The sequence below is a fragment of the Nyctereutes procyonoides genome, unplaced genomic scaffold, assembly GCF_905146905.1.
Source record: "Nyctereutes procyonoides isolate TBG_1078 unplaced genomic scaffold, NYPRO_anot_genome, whole genome shotgun sequence".
Classification (NCBI taxonomy): domain Eukaryota; kingdom Metazoa; phylum Chordata; class Mammalia; order Carnivora; family Canidae; genus Nyctereutes; species Nyctereutes procyonoides.
Genome location: NW_026575029.1, coordinates 3,845,211 through 3,870,308, shown reverse-complemented (window position 1 = coordinate 3,870,308; position 25,098 = coordinate 3,845,211). Strand labels below are relative to the sequence as shown.

The following is a 25,098-nucleotide window of genomic DNA, read 5'->3' as shown; positions in this document are numbered from 1 at the left end:
TTCAGAGATTTAAGGGAGAAGTATGTGATCCTTTGAGGGTATCACACAGGCCTGAGTCTATGGAAATTGCTTTCTTTTATATAGAGACAAAACAAAGTTCACGTAATACGGAAAAACCAGAGTGTAAAACAAGAACAAGTAATTTCCTCCCATATGATACTTCTTTAGTGACTGCGTATTAGTTATACTAATATGAGATCTTGGTTAGATCCACTTTCAGAAAGGATGATTGTGATTTATAAAATAAAGTCACATCAGTCTAGTATGTTTACAGAGAAAGCATCATGAAGGTATCTTTACGACATTGTTTTCAGAGTATGTTTCACAGATGCACACCACTATACCATCTTCTCCATCTGGATCCCGCGGTTTTTATTATCAACTTTTGTCTTCATAGACTTCATTAATATAAGAAAAGCCTGCTGCTAATTTAAATTTTTAGCATATTTAATTGCAGTTCTTATATTGATAGATGATTTGAGACTCATATTTACTTGCTTTGACATACACTTAAGGTTTTTTTAATTCTAAAAAATTAGTCTAAGCACAAAGAAACATCTTACTTATAGCCAATTATCAGAAATATAGCCATTATTTTACTCATTTAGATCTTTAAGGGAGATGTGGAGAGGCCAGATTCTAAGCAATTTCTTAAACTTTTTTTGAAGTTTATAATAACCAATTATTTATAAGAATCTTTTTTAAGAATACAAGATATCCCGAAAGACTTAGTGCAGTTGTAACTTTAATTTCTTCAGAAGTATGCTACACAAATTTATTTAACAACATCATTTGAAAGTTTCTTTAAATTTCTTTTTATTTCTTATTAGTTTTGTGAATCTCAAATTAAAAATTTTAAATGACAACAAATTAAAATTAATAATCTATCCAGAATTCACAAAACTAAGGATCAAAGAAATTTAAGGAATTAAACTTTCAAATGGTGTTTTTTTTTTTTTAATGTTTGTTGGCATTTATATTTCTGAAGGAATTACAGCTAAGACTGCACTAAGTCTTTTGGATGCTCTATTTAAAAGAAAAAGGTATTTGCTTTATGGAATGGTTTTCTGTATTTGATGTGACATAGGCCAGTCTGTAGGCCTAAGAGCTGAATCTTCCTTCGGGCCTCTCTTGGTAATTTGATCCTATAGCTGGGTTTTGAGTTGCAAAATTACAGATTTAAGAATGAAGGTAGCATGTCATCAGCTTAAAATACCCAGGGTAATGTAACTTGGGCTGCAGAATATAACCAAACACAGCTCCTATGAAAATACACACATTCTAAGGTGTTAGGATTGATGATCTTTGTTGAAATGCGTCATGGTCTAAATCCTTTGACGAATAAGTAAACAGTGAAGTTCCTCTGCCAGTGCAGGGTTCAGACGACAAGCCTTAAAAATCAAAGATAAAGCATCAGTTATTTAGATATATTTTGAAGCGTTGTATCTTATTAAAACTTAAGAAATGTTTTTGGTTTGTTTTTAATAACTATAGTGAATTTCAGGGGAATTTCTTAGTTGAGATACATTTCTATTTTGATTTCCTGGTAAAGGAGGTTCATATTAGTCTATGCAAAAAAGATGACACTAAAGAATAACTATGCTGCTGTGACTTGAAAGAGAAAATTTTATCAGTGCCGAGAATAAAGGCAATTTACACACTGATGATAGCATTCTGTGTTACAAATTATTAAAATAACATGGAAAGCATTAACATTTAGCCTCAAACTTGCTATTATCTTTTTTTTTTTTTAAGATTTTATTTATTTATTCATGAGAGAGAGAGAGAGGGAGACAGAGACACAGGCAGAGGGAGAAGCAGGCTCCATGCAGGAGCCCAACATGTGACTCGATCCCAGGTTTCCAGGATCACACCCTGGACTGACGGCGGCGCTAAACTGCTGAGCCACCGGGGCTGCCCACACTTGCTACTATCTTATATGAATAGCAGCATCTATGATAATCTTACTTTAAAATAACATTTTATTATGATAAAGTAAAAAGCGAGCAGTAATAATGCATGTAAAATGGCCTAGAACGTCAAGAATTTGGAAGAGACATCAGAGGTTAGACACAGATCAGATCCAGATCAGATCCAGACACTTGGTCACTGGATACCTGCTTGGTTGCTAAGACACGTCTTCTAGGAAAAACTTTTGTTTCTTGAGCAGTTGTATTAGAAGATTTTTCTTTACACTAAGCTAAAATTTTCCTCCATATACTTTAGCTTCGGTGAAGAGGTCCTAGGAGAATATACGAAGCTGGTTTCATGGAGACCCAGAGAGGCAAAGTTGCTGGCAGTCACCTATCCTGTTGGTGGCAGAGCTGAGAGCAGGCCTGGGTCTCCCGACCTTACACACAGTCTCTGCACCCCCGGGACCTTACCTTTTTCACACTTAACACCTGCCTTTGGCTATGGTTCTGCTCCCTCCCCGGCTGTTCCTTTTCTGTAGGACAGCCTTTCAGTCTGGTGAAGACCACTGTCCACACCCTCTCCTGTCCTTTTTTTTCTGAATATAATACTCAGTTTCTCTTATCACAGCTCATATGACAGGATTCCAGACCCTTCCCTGGCCTGCTACTCTTGAATTTTCTCCATTTTTAAAAGCATCTTCTGTAAAATACAGTAGTCAAAATTGAGTAATGGGGATCTTATCTCCCACCATGTGGAAAATAGTTTTAAGACTGCAGTCTGTTTGCTCTACTGTTGTATTTGGAATGAATATATACACATTTCAGGATATATTTGGCCCAGATTTTTCTCTGCTTGCATTTATTTAGAAAGGACATGATGGATGGCACAGAACCTGAAACTGACTTGGTTTGGAAATTGGTATAATTCAGAGAGCTTTTCGATTTTTTTTAAAAGTTAAAGACAACTATTTTTCTTACTAACAGGATGGTGTAGTGGTAAATATCTCAAACATCAGTTGTATTTGTGTACTGAGTTCCTATATTTATGTGTTGATGTGGACTTAATGCTCTGGAAATTCTAATCTCAAACAAAATAATGTAGGGTTTCCAAAGTTGCCGCACATTGGAGCTCCCCTGAAAAGCTCGTGATTCATTTGTTCTGAAATAAGGTCTGGGCTTTGGAATTTTTAAAAGATACCCAGGTGATTTTAAGATGGAGACAAGCTTGGGAACCACTGCTGTACTATAGTCAGATTCAGGCAAAGGATTTAGGAAATGGTTCTTTCTCTTGTTCCCTGCTCCAGCTAAACAACTTGTGCACCCCACAAATTGCTTTATAAATTTTAAGAAGATAATAATTCTAGTTTGGACTTCAGGGATGTCATGGACCTAACTAAGGCATGTACAGTTTTTATCATATTCATTTTTTAAAAACCATACTTGCACTTATTCATAATGACTCCTCGGGTCCCCAACCCCCTTCCCACTTTTTTAGTTGCTTGATTTTAGACATGAAATCCATTTGGGGTCTAAAGCACATGAATTGAAACATGAAAAGATTTATTTCCACTGATTAACTCAAACTCATGCATACTCCTCTGAAGTGTGGCAGATGTCATACATGACATTTTAAAACACTAGATTTCAAAAAAATAAAATAAAAATACAACACTAGATTTCATTAAGGTACTAGAATGAGAATAGATTCACACTTCCTGGTGGAAGAAGGCATCAGCATTCTGGCCTTAAGGTCTTGGTGCTGGGCCTGAGGCTGCAGAGTAGCAGGGTGCTGAGATAATAATTTGCATCAAAATGGGATTTTTATATCATCTGAGTTTGTAAGAATCTGGCCAAATTGTCTGCAGACAATCCCTGTGTCTGACAACCCCTCCCACACTGGTGATCTGCACAACAGTTCAGTAGGAAAAAGATGCTAACCCATAAAGGTGTTCAAGGCTTAACTAAAAGCTCAGAAATTTTCTATTTGGGTCGATTTATATATGTTCTTAGGCTTACTTACTTTAGAATAGTAGAGTTTAGCTGTTGCTTCATCCTTTGTGACACCCAAGCCAAGCTGAAGGCAGCGGGCATGGTAGAAGGATGCCATGGCCATGCCCCTGATGATGAATTCCGGGAGACAGTCTGTGACCTGGGCTATCATGGGGATGTCGTGAACCTCATCGTAGTCAGCAATCCTGTTGTGATGGTTAATTGTGAAGTTAAAAAGGACATGTTCAGAAATTGTCCTTGTACCCCAGTGATATCCCTTATTTCTCCCCGTTTGAGAACTGAGTTGTTTATTATGTGGTGAAGGGTAAATATAAAGTTAAAAACCAGGGGAAGAGGAACCACCAGAGTGGTTATATCACAGCCTCTCTGATACTACTTATCGGGCTTAACAACCACTGAAAAAGATGTATTTCTTTTTTTCTTTTAACATTAATATTTTTTTATTTATTTATTTTTTTAACATTAATATTTTAAACTTAATATCACTTTGCAGATTTAAACAATGGGGGAAAGGCATTTTCTTTTCTTTGGGTCATTTATTCAAACATTGGCCTTAAATTTGGACTTTGGTCACATAGGATCAGAAAACATACTGTAACTCACACATCTATCTTTGTCAAAAATGGGTAAGAAAAAAAAGTCCTCCTTTTTCACCCTGACACAAGTTTGGAGAGTTGTGTGAGAATGAAATCTACTCAACCCCGTGTCACCCATGATATTATGGGGAATAGGAATGTGGACAATGATGGAAAGTCTGAAAGATTTTAAGAACAATTTAAAGTCTTGGTGTTAACTTGAAGATTTGGGACTTTGGGGATCATACTCTTAAGTGGCCCACTGCCTGGAAGCCATGATACTGGGGGATAGAGGGTAGAACCAGCTCTTCCATCCTGTGTTGCAGATGGCTGCCCCACCCTGGGCTAGGGAAGAGGGGGACCTGGCAGCTCTGTGAGGCATTATTGGGAGGGAAACATCAGCAGGGCCTTATAGTGTCTCTCTTAGAGGACATCAGGTTTGCTTTTCTTGGTACATTGCTTTTTTAAGTTATGAGCAAATAAATGTAGGAAAGTACATGGGCTCAGAGAAATCTCCATGTTATTTTATGAAATGTTAATGTTGACATCTTTTATTTTTTTTTGTTGTTTTTTTTGTTGACGTCTTTTAACCATTATTCTCATTTTACAATCTTTATCAAGCTATCTTGCAATTGTGCAGTGATAGAACTTGTGCCTAAAGAGTCTAGGAAGAAACTAAAACATTTAATAAGCATTTCTGTTATGCTAAACTATGTTAAGTACTTTATATACACCATTTTTATAATTCTGTAGAAGCATTTTCTTCTTTATAAAAAAGGAAATTGATGTCCCAAAAAAAGTTAAACTAGATTAAGATCGCTCAGCTGGTATATCGAGCAAATAGCACTGAAATCCTGAAGACTAATGGCATAGAATTATACTATTCAATATGGCAGCTACTAAATACAGATGGCTATTTAAATTAATTAAAATCCAATGAAATGTAACAGTTCGGCCCTCAGAGGCACTAGCCCCATTTCAAGTGCTCAGTAGCCATCTTTTCTAATATTGCGGCAAGTTCTACGAACAGACCTGGGTGCAGAACATCTAGTAGGAGGTGTTATAAATGCTTCCATGGAGCTTATTTACCTTTTGGAAAATGTAACACACTTAGTAAAAAATTTCATCTTATAGTAGTATTCCACAAGATTCCCTTGAGCATAGACATTTCCACGTTCTGCTGCTTCCCTTAAGCACTCCAGGGCAGCTTCAGTATCCTGGCGGATGCCTTGTCCATAAAAATACATTAGTCCAAGTGCACCCTGGGACTCCAGATTTCCATTGCCACATGCCTCCGAGTGCCAATAAAATGCCTAAGAAAAAACACAATTTCAACTTATTCACCAGGGGAAATTGTAAGGGAATACTGGAAAGAAAGATCTGTAATTAAAAGATGGTACAATTAATTAATGTCTAGGACACTGTTCTAGCACCTTGAGTGTGTTTCAGGTTAGCACTAGTTTCACATACCTAGGAGAGAATGCTAAGGTGAGCCCATCTGTTTTCAACCCACAGTGTAGGTTAGGTCACAGTCTAGACAGTGCAGCTGTCTTAGGATTCAAGAATTTCACATTTCTCTGGAGGAAGGATCAGGAAGGTAGGAAGTAGGAACTAAGTGTCTGCTAGGCTTTGAGACACACCTGCAACGAGGCACAGCAGAGAGAGCAGAGCTGAGGCTGAGGGACAGTCAGAGCTCCAGGTGGATCTCAGAGATGGTGCCCACTGAGATCAGAGGCAACCAAAATAAAAGCTGCAGGTGGTCGTGAGCACATTTGCCCAATATGCAGCTACAATGAATATGAATTAGTTAAAAAAATTATTTCCAAGTGGCTGTTCAGTTATCTGAAGAGGGTCTTGGTTGCTATGTGTTTCTTATACGTTTGTCCTTAATGCCTTTTACAGTAGGACTTGGCTCTACATTTCCTTCTCCCCATAGGATTTCTTAGAAAATGTTTGCCATTAATGAATAAAGAGATTGTATTTCTGTAAAAACCTTACATGGATTTAATTTTTAGCTAGGGGTTTTTGGTGTATTTTACTTCTTAGCATCATTACTTTCTCAGAACAAATTAATTTTAATTTATTCACATGTGAAGGATTTGGGCTATATTTCAGGACTCTCTTAGCTTTCATGGTATTTTGTTTTTATTATTTTGTTTGTGTGACTTTTTATAGCATAGGAAATGCTCTCACGTCTGTGGACTCCTTTGGTAGAAGTGAGGATGAATAAAGGGTGAAATGAGCTTTGAGATGCTAAAATGTAAACTTTCTTTACATTTTAAAGAACTATAAGAAATCTTTAAAACTGAACATTCAGTCTTCACCACCCACCGTTCAAAAAAGAAATAGTGAAATAAATACTAATCTACATGTGCTAACATTAAAAACAAATAGATCAGTGTTACCTTTTCTAAGTCTTTAGGCTCTTTTGTTGAATAATACAATCCTAGGATACTTTGAGCCTTCACACTAGCTTTTGGATTTCCATTGTCTGCAGCAAAAAGCCACAGTCTAAAAGAGAAAGGCAAGGCAAGTTATTCTTTGTGTCAGCATTTGATTAAAAAAAAAAAATAATCTTGTTCTCAGCTAAAAACTACCTTTCAGCTTCCTCATCTGATCGTTTGACGCCTTTCCCTTCATAATAAGCTCTTCCAAGGTTGTAGGCAGCTGCAAATTTTAAGTGTCTTGCTTTGGGACATGGAGAATCAACAATTTTCTTCATATATTCCACTCCTTTTTCCTTCCACAAAGGAAAAGAACAACAACAACAAAAACCCTAGTTTTTAGTTTTACCTGGACTAAATTCTTTCTCCCAATAATATTGTAGTCTTCACCCTCTGACATGATGTTTGATGTCATGACTCTGTGCCCAGACAGGATGGTTGTGCTTTAGTCTGCAGAGCTGGAAATGATGGAGAGAGGTGAGGGAGGAGGGGAGGATACATCTCCCAAGTAGGCATTTCCAGAGCTCCGGGATATAAGGCATTTCCCTCATTTTATAGCTTCCAGATTTGCTATATGTTTCAATATGATTTTTTTCTCTCCTCCCTCCCACTTTAGATCCTTTATTCTGCATGGGTACATCTTTTAGAATTTATCAAAATACAAGAATAGCTGTAACCTCTTCCACATTTATAATTAGAGTACACTTGTGAGCCCCAAACACTGTCTTTTCCCTTCAAGCACAGTAAGTGTGCTCAGTGATAATTTACATCCGATATGCTAATCTTCATATGACATCTGCATAGTCACAAGGAGCTCACAGAAGACACTGCCCCCTCCAAAAAAATCTGTCGACACAACTTTCAAACATCACTCCAAATAAGAGCACACACGTTTTCTATGCACTACATTCTAGCTTTTATCCTTCACAGCTCTCTCCAAGTTCTGTTGCTGGCTGAATACCTCAGTAATAGCAGATAAAGGTGTTTGCCTTCTAGTGAGTCCCAATTTATAAGGATTTATTTTTGTGAATGTGTGACATGGGTCTCTGCCTTTTTCTTCCCAAACCTAATAGTAAGAGGGAGTTTACTGGTAGTCAAGTGATGTGATTGTATAAATCCTTCCACAGATAGCTAAATCTGGAGCAATTTTTTCGTTTGTTTGTTTGTTTGTTTTTTAAGTAGGCTACAAAAAACTCCCCAACTTTCTCGAGATGCTGGAAAACTTATCAGAGCCAAACAAGATGGAGGAGAGATTACTCTTAAAAACTGCAAATGAAAGGGATCCATGAAGTTCAGTGAACACCGGTCTGGATAAACACAAAGTAGCTTTCCTAGGCATACATCATAGTCAAACTGCTGAAAGCCAAAGAAATCTTCAAAGCAGCCAAGAGAAAAATGACACATTAAATGCAGGAGAACAACCATATGATTAGTACTTCAGAAGAATGAAGTCATACTGTGCATCTTTTCTGACTACAACAGTATGAAACTAGAAAGAACAAAAGAAAAGGCAGGGGGAACCACATGGAGGCTAAACAACATGATAATGAACAACCATGAGTGAACAAAGCAAAGAGAAATCAACAAAATACATGGAGACAAATGAAAATGGAAACACAACATTCCCAAATATTGGGACATAGCAAAGGCAGTTCTAAGAGGGATATATATAGCAATAAGGCCTACCTCAAGAAACAATAAAAAGCTCAAACAATCTAACCTTACATCTAAAGGAAACAGAAAAAGAAGAACAAAGCCCAAGGTATGTAGAAGGAAGAAATAATAGAGATCAGAGCAGAAATAAATGACAACTGGAAAAAAAAAAGTCAATGAAACCAAGAACTAGTTCTTTGAAAAGATAAACATATGCCCACAAATTGGACAACTTTAAAGAAAGTGATAAATTTTTAGAAGCATACAATCTTCTGAAACTCAGTCAAGAAGAAATAAAAAAATGATCAGATTGATTACTAGTAATGAAACAGAATCAATAATAAAAAAAAAAACTAACAAAAAAGTCAAGGAACAGATGTCTTCATAGGTAAATTCTACCAAACATTTAAAGAAAAGTTAAAACCTATTTTCCTCAAACTATAACAAAAAATAGAAGAAGGAAGGTTTCCATATACATTTAATGAGGCCAGCATTAACCTGATGTCAACACCAAAGACACCACAGAAACAGAAAACTGCAGGCTAATATTCCTGATGAACACAGATGCAAAAATCCTCAACAAAATATTAGCAAACCAAATCCACCAGTACATTAAAAGCATCATTCACCATAATCAAGTGGGATTTATTCCAGGGATGCAAGGATGGTTCAGTATTCACAATCAGTGAGATACACCACATCAGCAAAACAAAGGATACAAATCATATGATCATCTCAATAGATGCAGAAAAAAAAATCTGATAAAATTCAACATCCATTCATGATAAAAACTCAACAAAATATGCTTAGAGAAAGCATACCTCAACACAATAAAGGCCATATATGAAAAACCCACGGCTAATATCTTACCAGTAAAAAATGGAGAACTTTTCCCCTAAGATCTGGAACAAGACAAAGATGTCCACTCTTAACTACTTTTATTCAACATAATCCTGGAAGTCCTAACCACAGCAATCAGACAAGAAAAAGAAGTATTCATTTTTATAAATAGGTTAAATGGTGACTGTTTACAGATGACATAATACTATATGTAGAAAATCCTAAAGACTCCACAAAAAACTACTGGAAGTAGTAAATGAAGTCAGTAAAATTGAAGGATACAAAATTAATACTCAGAAATTAGTAGTATGTCTACACATTAACAAAAAAGTAGTAGAAAGAAATTAAGAGACTCCATTTACATGGGGCACTGTGTGGTTAAGCGTCTGCTTTCAGCTCAGGTCATGATCTCAGGGTCCTGGGGATAGAGTCCTGTGTCAGGCTCCCTGTTTAGTGGGAAGTTTTCTATTCTCTCTCCCTCTGCCCCTCTCCCATTCATTCTCTCTCTCTCTCTAATAAAATCTTTAAAACAACAACAACAACAACAAACCTCCATTTACAGTTGCACCAAACAGAATAAAATACCTAGGAATAAACTTAACCAAAGAGTTGAAAGACCCATACTGTGAAAACTATAAAACACTGATGAAGGAAATTGAAGATGACACAAACAAATGGAAAGATATTCCATACTCCTGGATTGGAAGAATTACATTGTTAAAATGTCTGTATTACCCAAAGCAATGTACAGATTCAGTATAACCCCTATCAAAATACCAACAGCATTTTTCACAACAGGAGAACAAATATTACTGAAATTAGCTTGGAACCACAAAAGACTCTGAGTAGGCAAAGTAATCTTGGTAAAGAACAAAGCAAGAGGTATCACAATTCTAGATTTCAAGGTATACTATAAAGCTGTAGTAATAAAAAACAGTATGGTCCTGGCACAAAAGCAATAGATGACTGGAACAGAAGAGAAAGCCCAGAAATAAACCCAAAATTATATATAATCATGATGTATGTATGACCAAGGAGGCAAAAATATACAATGAGAGGAAGACAGTCTTTTCCAGCATAAATGGTGCTGGAAAAACTGGGCAGCTACATGTAAAAGAATGAAACTGGACCAGTTTCTAATACCAGACACAAAAATAAACTCAAAAGGGACTAAAGACTTAAATGTGAGACCTGAAACCATAAAATTCCTAAAAAACAGGTAGTGTTTCTCTGACATTAGCCATAGCAACATTTTTCTAGATGTGTCTCCTAAGGCAAGGGAAGCAAAAGCCAAAATAAACTATTCAGACTACATCAAAAGTTTTTTGCAGCACAGTGAAGAAAACCACCACCAAAAGAAAAAGGCCAAAAACTGAGTGGGAGAAGATATTTGCAAATGATATATTTGATAAGCAGTTAATATCCAAAATATATAAATAACTTACTCAACTCCCTCTCACACACAAATAATCCAATTTAAAAATGGGCAGGAGACCTGAATACCCATTTTACCAAAGAACACCTACAGATGGCCAACAGACACATGGAAAGATATTCAACATCCCTTATCAGGGAAATGCAAATCAAAACCACAATGAGATATCACTTCATACCTGTCAGAATGGCTAAAATAAAAAAGACAAGAAATAACAAGTGTTGGGTGAGATATAGAGAAAATGGAACCTTTGTGCACTGTTGGTGGGAATGCAAACTGGTACAACCACTGCGAAAAACAGTATGGAAGTTCCTCAAAAAATTAAGAAATGAACTACCACATATGATCCAGTAATTCCACTACTGGGTATTTACTCAAAGATAATGAAAATTGATAGATGAATGGATAAGGACGATGTGGTGTATATGTATGCACATGTACCTTAAATTAATATAGCATTATATGTTTATTATATCTCAATAAAACCGGCTTGGGCGGGGAACAATAGAAGAAGTAGTGACTGGCTTCTCATGGGAATTAATGAAGGCCAGAAGATTTGGGAATAGCATTTTTAAAATGTGGAAAAGAAAAACTCAACCAGCAAAACAATTCATCAAAAATGAAGGCAGATTAAAGACATTTTTAAATGATCAAAATCAGAAGGAATTCATCATCTGCAAACTGTACTGTAAGAAATACCCTTCAAAGGAAATTCTTCAGGTTGAAAGGAAATGAATATGGTGCCAGGTGGCTACTCAAGTTGATAGGAAGGAATGAAGAGTTCCAGAAATGGTAAGTATATAACAAATAGAAAAGGATATACATATATATATACCTGTGTGCATAATTGTTTTCCTCTTAGTTTCTTCAAAAGATATGACTAAAGCAAAAATTAAGCGGTCTTCTATTTGGGGATTTATAATGTAAATTTAAGAAGTATAGTATGACAGCACTAAAGATTGGGGATGGGCAGGTAAATGAAAGCACACCATTCAAGGTTCCTAGATTTCACCTGAAGTAATTCATAAACTCCATGTAAATTATGCTAAGTTAAAAGTGCATATTGTTATTTCTAGAGCAACTATTTAAAAAGGTATATATAACTAGAAAATAAAAAGGTAATCAAATTGTTCTACCACCACTTCTAACAGACTTAAAATAGCAATTTTATGATACGCTAAATACCCACATATCTATGTACATCTGTTTCTGGACTCTTGTTCTTTTGATCTTTGCCTTATTCCTGAACAAAAACCACATTGCTTTAAGTACTACAAATGTATATTTGGCTCCTTGCTCTTTCATATGAATTTTTATTTTTATGTTTTTTTTAATTTAAAAAAATATTTTGTTTATTTGACAGAGATAGAGAACACAAGTGGGGGGAGTAGCAGGCTGAGGGAGAGGGAGAAGCAGGCTCCCCTCAGACCAGGGAGCTCAACGCAAGATACCTGGACCCTGGGATCATGACCTGAGCCAAAGTCAGCTGCTTAACCGACTGAGCCACCCAGGTGCCTTCATGTGGATTTTTAATCAGTTGGCCACATGCCATAAAATATCTTACAGGAAATTGGATTCTGATTGCATGTAATTTATGAATTTATGAAGTTAAATCTGGGGAGTGGTTAGAGGTACGATGTAGAAAAATAGTGTCTCTGGAAAACAGAAGCCCCGCTGCCTGATGAGCCACAGACCATGAATTTCATAAGGTCAAATCTCCTGCTGTCTGGCACTAAATTACACTCAAATGTTTATTGCCTTATCCTAAAGAAAGTGTTTAAAAACCCTTTTTAGGAGTCTATGAGATAGGGAAAGAAAAGTTAAAACAGGTGAACTTGTCCTCACCACAATTTTGTCTCAGTCAAAATTTAGTGGCTTTACTCATTTTTTTCTCCAAGCACTATTTCCAGTTTCCATTTGTAGCTTCCCCAGATGTTGGGGCTCACGTGTGATTGTTATCTCTGTGGGGTAATAATGACCTTTGCATGCTCCCTGAAGAACACAGGTTCAAGTCTACCACACAAAGCATCATGGTTCAACCAGACTCTAAATGAAATTAGTATCAAGAACTTAGCAAAAGTTCTTTTTTCTAAAAGAAAGTGATAAAACTTAAGAGTTGGATCTTTGCCCCTGTACTGTGGGTTAAGAGTATGATGAAGCTAACACTGTAATTCTAGGTAAGGGGGTGGCCTGCAGAGGCGATCTTCTTCATGCTCCTCCGGCCTCCGTATGTAATTACATTCAAGCCATTCTATTATGGGGTTGCCATATGCCAGCCCTTGAATCTGCCAGTCTTCTTCATGTTTTAAATTCCCATACTTTCAGCTTATCCTGTATCTGTGACCATACTCATTTCTTTGTTCCTCTTTCCCTCTTTGGTACTCATTTATCTGGCAAATAAACCATTTCTCTGCCTACCTGGCTGCATTCAAGAACACAGCAGTGGTAGCAGGTCCTTCTTTAAATCTGTGATCACAGATTCCAGAGTGAGCGCTCAGCCCTGGCAAACAACACTACCAATTTGTCTCATCAATTCTCCCTCCCACTTGCCTGGTAGAGAAGATACTATTTTAGACCTTATTCTTCCTCTTCACGCTTCTACTGCTCGCTGTCCTGGCCCTCATTCTCAGCTCATGGCTTCACCTTTTTGAAATTTCTATTTATGTTTTTATATTAAAAAAAAAAGTGGTTCATGACTTTTGTGTGTCATCCTTGTACACAAGAACTAAGCTAATTTTCTGTCATTCCAGTTTTAGTATACGTACTGCTGATGTAAGCACATGGCTTCACTTTTATTTCACTGAGAAAAAGAGAAAATCAAAAGAAACAAATCTGTGAATTTACTCAATTCAGCATTTTTTCCCTCTGGACTAGATCTTGTGCATCGACTTACAAATATACTGTGGTATCTCTGATCTGGGGAGGAACCCCCCTCGAGTCTATGATCCCCTCGTTATTGCACACGTATTTGTTCTGCTTTGTGACAAAACTCAGTGCTTACATCCACCTCTTCACGTCCATACTACTCCTCAGTCCACCCTGACATTGGTCCCTTAGCACTCCACCACTGAGAACGCTTGTCAGAGTCTCCAGTGAGATTCATCTAGTGTGCCTACTAGTAAGTGCTCAGTTTTCATGATACTCACTTCAGCAGAATTTTTTTTTTATGATAGTCACACACACACATACAGAGAGAGAGAGAGAGGCAGAGACACAGGCAGAGGGAGAAGCAGGCTCCATACACCGGGAGCCCGATGTGGGATTCGATCCCGGGTCTCCAGGATCGTGCCCTGGGCCAAAGGCAGGCGCTAAACCGCTGCGCCACCCAGGGATCCCCCAGCAGAATTTGAGATGATTGATCACTCCCTCTTGAACCAGTTTTATCATCTGACTTCCCCTTCACCACACACTCCTGATCTCCCTCCTTTCTCCCTGGTGGCTCCTCCCTATTCTCCTTTGCTAGCTGTCCTTTCCCTTCTGTCTCCATCTTCACCTTTTCCTCTTCTCTACGTCCACTCGTTCAGCAACCATATCCAGTCTGGTGCCCTAACTGCCCCTGCTCAGATAGCTCCCTGCTGAGTTGACCAGTCCTAACAGCATCACTGATCTCCAGACTCTATTTGACATCTCTGTACAGGCGACTTCAGAGGTAACGTGGAAACAAACATTTACGTTTTCTTGTTACTTCCAAACCTGCTCCTCCCTCAGTTATCCCTTTGTTGTTAAATGCCAACATCTTTCTTGATTCCTTCCCTTATTTATTATTATTTATTATTCCTACCACTCTCCTAGTCCACCAGAAGACCTGTATCCTCTTAAAAGTATATCCTGGGATACCTGGGTGGCTCAGTGGTTGAGTGTCTGCTTTCGGCTCAGGGCATGATTCCGGGGTCCTGGGATTGAGTCCCACATCAGGCTTCCCACGGGGAGCCTGCTTCTCTCTCTGCCTGTATCTCTCATTAATAAATAAATAAAATCTTAAAAAAAAGAAAAACATATCCTAAATCTGTCCCCTTTTCTCTATTTCCATGATGGTACTTTAGTTTAAGTGGTTTTATCTGAACTGCAGTGGCTTCCCAACTAGCTTCCTGCTTCTACTCCTGCCTCCATTCTATCCATTCTCCACACAACAGACAAAATGATTTTTTAAAATAGAAATCCTATGAATTTGACTGTCTTTCAGTGTTTTCACACTACACTGATAACATAAGCCAAACTCTTGGCCCTAGTTTACCAAGTCCCTTGTGGCTTGACCCTGTCTCTCTGGTGTGACAATATTCCAGTTGTACCTTCCTTCTTTCTCAGACCATAACATATTTCCTTTACCTGGAATGTGATTCCCCAGATCTACATACAAGAGAGGTTTCTCCCTCTTGTTGCTTGGTTCTTAGTTCAAATATCAGATAAAATGATGATGGAACAACACACAGAGGAAAAGTATAAGCCCAAAATCAAAGTATTCAACTTAATGTTTAGAGAATGACCAATGACTAGGAAATGGACAGAACCGGGAAAGTTAAGTTGATATGGATTTCGAAGTTGGTTCTTTGTGCATGGGGCGGAGGAGAGATAATAGCTGGAAAATGAAGTGGGGGATGAAAATGATGCCAGTTTCGCCTTTGAGCGCTGTGGTACGTAGCAATGTGGCAGGAGAGCCTCGACTTACAGAGGGGTGGATGTGGGACAGCTAACTTTCTGATAAGGCAAGGAGGTGGATGAAATAGTCTGAGAAAAGGCTGAGGATTTGCCAGCTGGAATGTTTAGGAGGGAGAGCAGCTGTGAGAAAAGGGGAGGAAGCAGAATGCAATACGGAGTCAAGAATGTGTGAGTTAACAAATGACCAGAAAGATATACAATGCGTGTGGTGGCCAAAGATGATACAGCTGTGAGGCCTAGTGGGACCAAGTGAAGTTAGGGTTCTGAATGGAATTCTGATACAGGTTCAGGTACAGTCACAGTGGGTTAGCCTCATGATACCTGGTAGGGACCCCTGTGGGCAGCAATCTGACAGATTCAGCAAACTTGGGACTAGTGTGAGAATTTACAGTGGGAATTATTTACCAAGACTTTGAATTTGAATTTGAATTAACCAAGTAAATGTTACTTTATGTGGCCTCTTGGTGGCCAGCTGGCTGTCCATGGGAACACTCCAAATCATGCCCTTTTATTGATGTTCAGCATTGAAGCTTTTGAAAGATGGACAGGATGTCATCAGATTTGGATTTTGGAAAGATAACTTCAGTGGCAGTTTAAATAATGAATTTGGGACAAGGGCAAGAAGTTGGGGATCTGTTTCTGAAATAACCCAGATAAGGGGTACTGTGAGGCTGAACTGGAAAAGAAGGAGTGGGCATAAAGGACTGGGGACAGATCTCAAAGATATTCAAGAGACGGTAGGAGTAGGTGCATGTGACCAATGGAAAAAAGACTCCCTAGTTTGGGCTTTGGCCACTCCTAAGTTATAAGGAAACACACTTCCTAGTACTGTTTTTTAAAAGTTTTCATTATGAGAAGTTCTGAGGTTTATGAAATGCTTTTTCAATACATGTTGTCTTTTATTCAAGCTACTAAAGTGGTATATTCATAGATTTCCTTATATTGAATTGTTAAATGTCTGGGCTAAATTTTGCTTGGTTATGATACCTCATTCTTCTAATGTATTATTGATTTTGTTTGTAACCATGGCAAATATTTTATCACCTTAACAGCTGCCACCATAATTTTTCTTAGATAGGATCTTTCTCTAGGAAAGTTCTCTGGAAAGGCCAAAGAGATTAGGTGGCAACTGCCTCAAAGAGTATGGTTAAATGGATGTAGAATTGGCATTGAGATTACTGTGCTGGCCCAAGTTTCTATATGGAGAACTTTTAAGTACCTGGCTGCCTATGTCTATAGAGCATGGGTCATGGGTAGTTGTGCCAAGACTAGTTGGGTTAGTAAACGTGCGAAGGGCTGGCTGAGGAAGTCAGGTCCAGGTTCCTGAATGAGGTGTCCTACCATTGCTCCCTGCATCCATCTGCCATTCCTTACCTTACATGCTGTGCTTCCTTCTGAGAGTCAGTACATGGCAGCTGCTCTGTGAAGACTCCCCTGGCCTTGGCTCTGTGCCTAATACTGCATCTGCCCCAGCCGTGGACCCACAACTGCACTCACAGTCATTCTCAAGACTATGCCTTCCTTTTTACACTCATCTTTGCTTCTTCGGCACCTCAGACTATTCTGCCTCGTAAACGTTTGTGAAATGAAAGAGTGAGTGAATAAGACAATGAATCAAAATAAACCAGAGCTGGATAAGTCACAAGAGTAGCACGCACCTCGGGAACTGTAGAGGAGGTGCTCACACTGCATAAACACCACTTTTGTGCCCTTTAAGGCAATTCCAAGGATGACGATGACCTCTGTGAATGGTACCAGGGCACAAAGAAACTCCACTGCCTTAAACAGGATTTGTGTGTGTTTCAAGCAACAGATTTATAGGTTAACTAGATGTGGACTCAGAGAGACCAGGAGATGCTTACTAAACTATCTAGGGAGAGACAGGCAGTTGGCTGTATAGACCTCAGCATGAGGTTTTGGGGTGAAGACAATAATTTGGAAGTCTTTTAAAAGTACAGGTAATGAGGGGGGCCTGGGTGGTTCAGTCAGCTAAGTGTCTGTCTTCAGCTCAGGTCACGATCTCACGGTCCTGGGATGGAGCCCCATGTTGGACTCTGCTCAGCAGGGAGCCTGCTTCTCCCTCTGCCCCTCCCCTCACTTGTGTGTGTACACTCTCTCTCAAGTAAAGTCTTTTTAAAAAAAGGTATAGGTAGTGTTAGCCATGGGACTGGTTGAGCTTAGAACAAGAGAGAAAGTAAAGGACAGCGGGGACTCAGGTTCTGACACACTTCAACACTTAGAAGCAGCTAGCAAAGGGCAGGGAGTGGCTATGAAGAGGTGAACAGGGAAAATTGTATCACAAACACATAGAAGATGGTGCAAAGAGGTATACAAAGCATGGGAGAGAATCTTAGAGGAAGATGTTTCAAGAAGGATGTGGTCAATTGTGTTCAATTCATAGGAGGGGCAATGTAGTCATGGATCTCACATGTTACTATGCTTTTAACAGGTTAAACTATAAATAGGTTAAAATAAAACATTTAATGGAAATATTAATTTTTTTAACCATTTACTTATTTCACATGCTATGATTATAAAAAAGTAAAAGTGAAGAATATCAGGAATTAAAGAACAGTCCTCATTGTTGACTCTATACAACATAAAGTCTGGAAAGAAAACACTGGATACTTACTACCTGTGTCTTACGTTATTTTACATGTGGTTCAATCTCATTAACAACTATGTGAGGTTAATGGGTTTTATTTTGTATGCTGCCTCCAGTGGATTGAATTGGTAATGTAACCTTAAAGCTTTGTATTGATTAAAATTCTGAGGCTATGTCTGGATTCAGCTAGAAAGGGGGCTCTGATCAATTACCCAGGATGGCCATGGCCAGGGGTGTAGGGAAATGGCAGATGTATCTCTAACTTAGGTTCATTTATCCTTATTTTACAAATGAGGAAACTACAGACCAGAAATAATTTCCCTAAGATCGTACTTCTTGTAAGTAGTGAAGAGAGGATTTGAAAGCATATGATTTTTCACAAATTTTTAATAGACCATTATGTAGAGAAGAGCTTAGCTAGTGAACACAGAGAAACAAACTTCTGAATATCTTTGAAATTTTTTAAAGTAAATTCCTAATTTTTATTTGATAGTGTATGAAATTTCCCTGTAAAATGAGACCAAAAAGAAAAACTAAAAAATAAAGCCCATAAGGAAGAGAGAAAACTGTAATACTGCTCTCCAAAACCTCAAAGCTTAGTTTATTCTTTTCTTTAACTTTAAACATGCACAAGCAAATGAAGCCTAGAAATATTATCGATACATATTAATTATGTAGGTATTAAAATGATAATAGATTCTATTTATTGACAAGGAGAAAGATATTCAAAATTGTTAGGTGAAAAGGGATATTTAAAAACATTATGTATGGTATCGTCGTCCTACATTGAAAAAATGTACACACACTCAATATATGTATATAGTGAAGACAAATGACCAGAAAGATGTACAATATATAAAATTATATATATAATATATAATTATATATATATATATATATATATATATATATATATATAATTTTTTGCCTGGTGTGATACATTGAAGAATATACTGTAGAATAATAACCAGATTCACATTTGATAGTAGAATTTGGTGATCCTATTTTTGCTCATTTTCTAACTTTTCTCCAGGTAGTTTTTTTTTTTTTTTTAATTTTTATTTATTTATGATAGTCACAGAGAGAGAGAAAGAGAGGCAGAGACATAGGCAGAGGGAGAAGCAGGCTCCATGCACCAGGAGCCCAACGTGGGATTCGATCCCGGGTCTCCAGGATCGCGCCCTGGGCCAAAGGCAGGCGCCAAACCGCTGCGCCACCCAGGGATCCCTCCAGGTAGTTTTGGAATAACTTTTAAAAATAAAGGAAAATGTTTTAAAATAGAAGTGTTATTGACAGAGGTAGTGAGGAAGGGGCAAAAAGAAATTTTGTTTTTTCACATAAATGTAAAAGTGAATACTGCTATCCTTGAAATGCTAAAAGGGTAGATATTAAAATTAAGCACAGAAATATATTATTAAAATATAAATAATTATATCAAATAATCCACTAACAATGAAATCTTAAACATTGAACGAAACAGCAACTTACAGCGTCTATAGGTGTCCCCAGCCCATCGTAATACATTACTCCTAGCTGGTAAGTTGCTTGATGGTCTTTTTCCTTGATTTCTTCAAACTGTTCTAATGCTTCTTCATACCATCCCTAGAAGCTCAGGAAATATTGACTTATTTTTACTATTACCTTAAAGTAATCCCAAATATTTAACTCCCACCCAAATCTAGCTAAAAGAACCAAATATAACAAAAGACAGCAATTAATTTATGGAATTTGCAAGTATGGCATCGACACCAGTAAACATGCTATTAAATCAATTAAAGAGACCTGGATATGGCACCTGGGGGAAGTGCCCAGGAAAAATTGGGGCAAGACTCTCTTTTGCTTATACTGGTACTTTTGGATATTGCCAAACTTCTCTCAAAATGGCAGCGAGCCCTCTGCTCAATCCATCTTGCCATGTCCCCCACCACTCCTGGAGTTTAAGAAACTTCAGAGCTGGGACCAGAGAGTCAAGGGAAAATGTGAACATCAGGATATATCCACTATTATGAGATATCCACTATTACTATGGCTCATGTCCTCCAGTACTGCAGTTCTCCAGTTAGGGAGAAGACATGGAAAAACAAATGTGATTCTCTAAAATTATCATTCTCCCATACTTCCTAAGAAACCTACATGTTTTAAGATTCCTTGGCAGTTATCTGATACTGAGGTGTGAGGAACTAATAGGGCTTATATCGTAATCCACCAAGGAAAATGCCTTACACTAAAGAATGAATCACGTGTAATTGTGGAAAGAAAGTGTGTTACTGAATTAGATGGCTATTACTTAGGTAGAGAAGACCAGAGAAAGACAACTTCTGGAAGATACAAAAACAACTGAATTCCTTTTTTTATAAACTATAATTAGTCAACAAATTAATAAAACTAATAAAAACTGTATTAAAATATGAACAGATACTAATTTTAAAGAACACATTATAATGAGTCAATGACCTAGTTGTTAAGACTCTTTCTCCTTTCTCCAATGTTTGGCTTAGATGGGAGAGAGCTGGAAAAGTGAGAATACTCAATAGGAAGGAAAAGAAAGGAGGCCGTGTTAGTTTTTTATGATTTTCAATGCCATCTACATGCTGGAAAATCTCAGATATATACTTTGAATCCAGACTTCTCCTTTGAGATTTAGACTCTTAACATGTAAGTTTCTACTTTGAAACCTGTCTATGTGGATAACTAATGGACGTCAGAAACACAGTGTATATAAAACCTGAACCCTTGATCGCCCTCTCAAAATTCACCCTCCTCACTTCTGTATTTTTCGGTCAATGATATATTTATTTGTGTCTCCAAAATAAATCCAGGACCTAGCTTCCACTGCTGCCACTCTGGTCAAGACCACTATCCTCTGTTGCCGGGAGTAGTATAATTTCCCCCTAAACTGGTTCCATGCTTGACTTCTAATCTGTTCTCATTAACAGATTCAAAACACTCCAATGTCTTCTGACTACAATTTACACGAAGCTCATCTAGAGTCATACTTTGCCTTGCTGATTACCACGTTGGTCTCAATTCCCAGAGCTCACAGAGCCCCCTCTCATCCCTGAAACAAAACACTGCATTTTCTCACCTCCACCTGGAATGCACTTCCACTTGGCTATTTGCGCTGCTCATTTCCTTTTCTTCAAATTAGTGTCAACCACGGTGTCTTTCCACCCTATTTCTAAATTATTCTCTATCATGGTACCCAGTTAACTGCTCTTATAGTACTCCTCCTTATTTCTTCACTTATTTTCTTCCCCTGGTAGACTAAGTTTTATGAAATGGGGACCATTCTGGTTCCCTTGTCACCATATGGTCTTAGTTTAGCATAATAATAGTAAACACCTATAAAGCACTTATTCTGTTAGTAAATACTTTTACAATGAATACAATCTTCACAATAGTTCTAGGAAATGCACATTATTACCCCCCTTTTACAGATGAAAAAACTGAGACTCCATGAGGTTAAGTATTTGTGCCCAAGGCTACACAGTTTACAAGTAGTAGGAATCATACCCTAATGATACCCAAAGCTAAGATATCTTGCTCTTAACCTATGCTGTCCTCATGGTTGACAGGTGCATGATGAATCCTCAACAAATATTTGTTGCCAGAAGGAATGATGGAGCCATCAGATTTAAGAGTAAGTAGGATATAGGTTAAAAGCTGCCCAAATATTCAGTGAGTGGTCAGGGATTGGGGACACCTGGTGGTCCATTTCACATCACCCCGCAGGGGTCAATGAAGGACTGATGCTATATTATGGAAATTTAAGTGATGGTTTTGCACAGTTCCTCCTACATCTACTCCTTAGGATGCTTCAGCATAATGTGGAGAAAGAAGGCACTTCCCTCCTACCTCTAGAAAGGAACCTATAAAGCCTCTAAGTACTAGATAAGAAACAGGGTCTTTAGTTATTCATATGAAAAGACTTTGTAAATGATATTAATTATTTGGGGCAAAAGTAAAAATTATATTTTTAATTTTTAGTATGAGAATGGATTTTATACTAGAATGACTCCAAAAACGACTTGCATTAGAATGGCTTTTATGGAGGAAGGTCAAATATCTCCTTAACGGTGTACTTAAAGCCACAACCATAACCTATGGTATTTGCCAGAAATCCCTCTGCATAACAACCTAAGGAACTCTATGGGAAATTTTGCTATGAGGATCCAACAATAGCATTATATGAAATGAAAACAGGAAAAAATAAAATGAAAACAGATAAGGAGGCAAACCATAAGAGACTCTTAACTCTAGGGAACAAACTGAGGGTGGCTATAGGGGAGAGGGGTGGGGGGATGGGGTAACTGGGTGATGGGCATTAAGGGAGGGTACATGATGGAGTGAGCACTGGGTGTTATACACAACTGATGAATCACTAAATTCTGCCCCTGAAACGAATAGTACAGTAGTTAACAATGTTAACTAAACTGAATTTAAATACATTTTTAAAAAAGAAAATAGGAAATGATACCTCTTCAAAATATAGTTGGCCTCGGAGGAAATATGCCAGGGCATCCCCTCTTCTTATTCTTTCCTTCAAGAGCTGCAATGCCTTATCCACCAAATTTGCATGGCTGTAATGATCTGGTTTTTAAAAGGTAAAGAATTCCATCTTTATCCATACGAAATGAATTTACTCTCTTGAAGTCATGAATTATATAGAACTCATCTGGCACTGTTTATACTAGTTTTTTTTTTTTAAAGAGTTATTTATTTATTCATGAGAGACAAAGAGAGAGAGGCAGAGACACAGGCAGAGGGAGAAGCAGGCTCTATGCAGAGAGCCCGATGCAGGACTTGATTCCAGATTCCGGGATCACAACCTGAGCTGAAGGCAGGTGCCCAACTGCTGAGCCACCCAGGTGACCCATTTATACTAGTTTCCTTCCTAGTTCTCATTCATAAAACTGGCCTCCTTAGCTCAAGGGAAAAGCATCACAGCACCTAACCCCGTTCCTTGTAAAATCAAGTATGTGTTGATTGGTTTCCAAACTCACCCAATTTACTAGTAGGCAGGAGCTCTAGCAATGCTGTGTGTAGTTCTTTAGGCAAAGCTACCTGTGGATGAGTGAAATTCTTAATTTGAGCTTTAATTTGGACTACTCTAACCAAATGAGCTAGTAACCATCCTCAATTTAATCTTAGTATGTCTACAGAAACAAAATGGCAGCTTTCAATGACAATTGGAAGTATGGCAATGTTTTCTTTAATAAAAGTGACATCTGGCTTTTCTTTTCCAGAAGGGTGTCCTAAAATCCTAAGAGTAAAACCAGGATTGGAATCTAATTATGAGACTTCTCCACTGATGATTTGGTACCAGATAAGCAGCAATTTCTCAGATTCTTACAGGAAAGCTAAAAAGAACAGTAAAGTTAACCACTTCCTTGACAGCAGTGAGACTCCTATGTCTTGTCTTTTTTGCTCTGGTGTACAGAATGGACTTTTAGTGAGAATATTATCAGAATTTGTACCAGTCTTTTCCTTCCTCCATTGGAAGAATTTTGGGTTCTTAGCTCCGTTTTGGGATAGAGAGGTATAAAAGGGGTTCTTGGGCAACTTTTCACTGGTCAACTTCATCCTGTTTCCACAATGTGTATCCTGTAAACAAGAATAAAAAACAAGATGGTAAAAATATTTTCATCCAGAAAAGTGCAAAAAGACTCCACTCTCATTTGGCATTCATTATAAAAAGCAACCTCCCTGCATTAGCCTAGGGATAGGGCAGCAAACTACCAGCTCTGGGAGGTGCATATTCTTTCTGGGAAACCAGAACCTTCCATAGGTACAAGAGGCACAACCATCCTCCATGTCTGTTTCCACGGCGAGGGATTCATGATGAGAGCCCTTTGCAAGTCCTCTCTGGCTGAGAGTTCACAACTGCAGTGCCTTGTGTCACCCACCACGCCTGCCACTAGTAGGAACTGGTGACACTGCCCATAGATAAGAGTTCTGGTGCCCTGGTACTTTGCCTTGCAACTCAAGCTCGTGACACTTACTCATTTCAAATTAAAGCATTCGTCTATTTTACCTGGGAATACACTTTATTTTAGCTGTATTGTTCAGTTTTATCTTCCCATCTGTATTGGATTGCCATGTTAGAAGATGGATCACAGTTGAATGGAAAATCAAAGCCTTCATATAAAATGTAGAGGCCACCTCATTTGGGATGAAGGAGTCCAGGCTGGCCCAGGCTGAGAGTAGTGAGACAGCAAATTCAGTTGTTGCTATGCTTTTTTGTTTATTCCTTGGCATTCTACTGTTACAGCGACTTTAACCAATCAGGAACAAGCTTCCAGTAAAGATTCCAGATTGGTGGCGAGCAGAACAACTCAGGAGACCTTTAGTGTGATTGGAAAGCTGCATTTATACTATTATGTCAAACTATTTTGGACAATAGATTGCTTCCTTAATAAGAATGAAGTGCAGAAAAGGGAGATAATTCAGTATATTAGGGAAAAGAAACCCACTGCAATATCTTTGTCATTTTGGAAGAGGTATTTAATTTTTTGAAAAGTCAATTTCTTGAATTGTAGTGTGGACTGACTATAGGTAATTTGAACTAGAGGATTTCCAAATGTCTGTTGCTAGATATATAAAATTTTTTGATTATATGATTCCAAAAAACTTTTGTTTATGTTAGGGTAAAAGTCTCCAATGAGCTTTGAGGTGAAGAAATAATAGGTAAATCATTTAGACAAAACCCAATTCAGATAGGATGATATAGATAGCATTGTCAATTTACTGAGAAACTGGTTATAGAAGTTTTTATTTTACTGAAGACATTAACCTGTGTGCTATCATATCCAAGAGGGCTAAGAAAAAACTTGGCATATTCAGGAACAGCATCGGAAATGAAGCAAGTCAAAACACAATACCTCTTTTGAACTCATGTTACTCTCTGTGGTTACAATGCTGCACCTGGTTTTTGTTGTAGCTTGAAAGAAGCATTGGAGAGGGTCTA

The 25,098-nt window shown here is 37.9% G+C and overlaps 1 protein-coding gene across 1 annotated transcript; it reads right to left on the bottom strand.

The window, feature by feature from the left end:
* Window positions 1-1,029: 1,029 nt before the first annotated feature.
* On the bottom strand, window positions 1,030-25,098 carry LRP2BP (LRP2 binding protein). Its single transcript, XM_055315708.1, has 9 exons — window positions 25,013-25,098; window positions 23,609-23,735; window positions 22,609-22,721; window positions 19,620-19,733; window positions 7,096-7,238; window positions 6,904-7,009; window positions 5,588-5,811; window positions 3,934-4,108; window positions 1,030-1,391 (listed from the first exon to the last, which is right to left on the bottom strand). Exons 1-9 carry the CDS (start codon window positions 25,025-25,027, stop codon window positions 1,326-1,328), a joined length of 1,083 nt encoding a protein of 360 aa, XP_055171683.1. The 5' UTR covers window positions 25,028-25,098; the 3' UTR covers window positions 1,030-1,325.

Bases quoted from the DNA above. Each gene is read 5' to 3' on its own strand.
- LRP2BP (XM_055315708.1), bottom strand. The intron at 19,734-22,608 runs GTATCATTTCCT...CTGAGCTTCTAG, and splicing joins GCCAACTATATTTTGAAGAG to GGATGGTATGAAGAAGCATT. The intron at 7,239-19,619 runs GTAAGTTGCTGT...CCTTTGTGGAAG, and splicing joins TGGGGACACCTATAGACGCT to GAAAAAGGAGTGGAATATAT.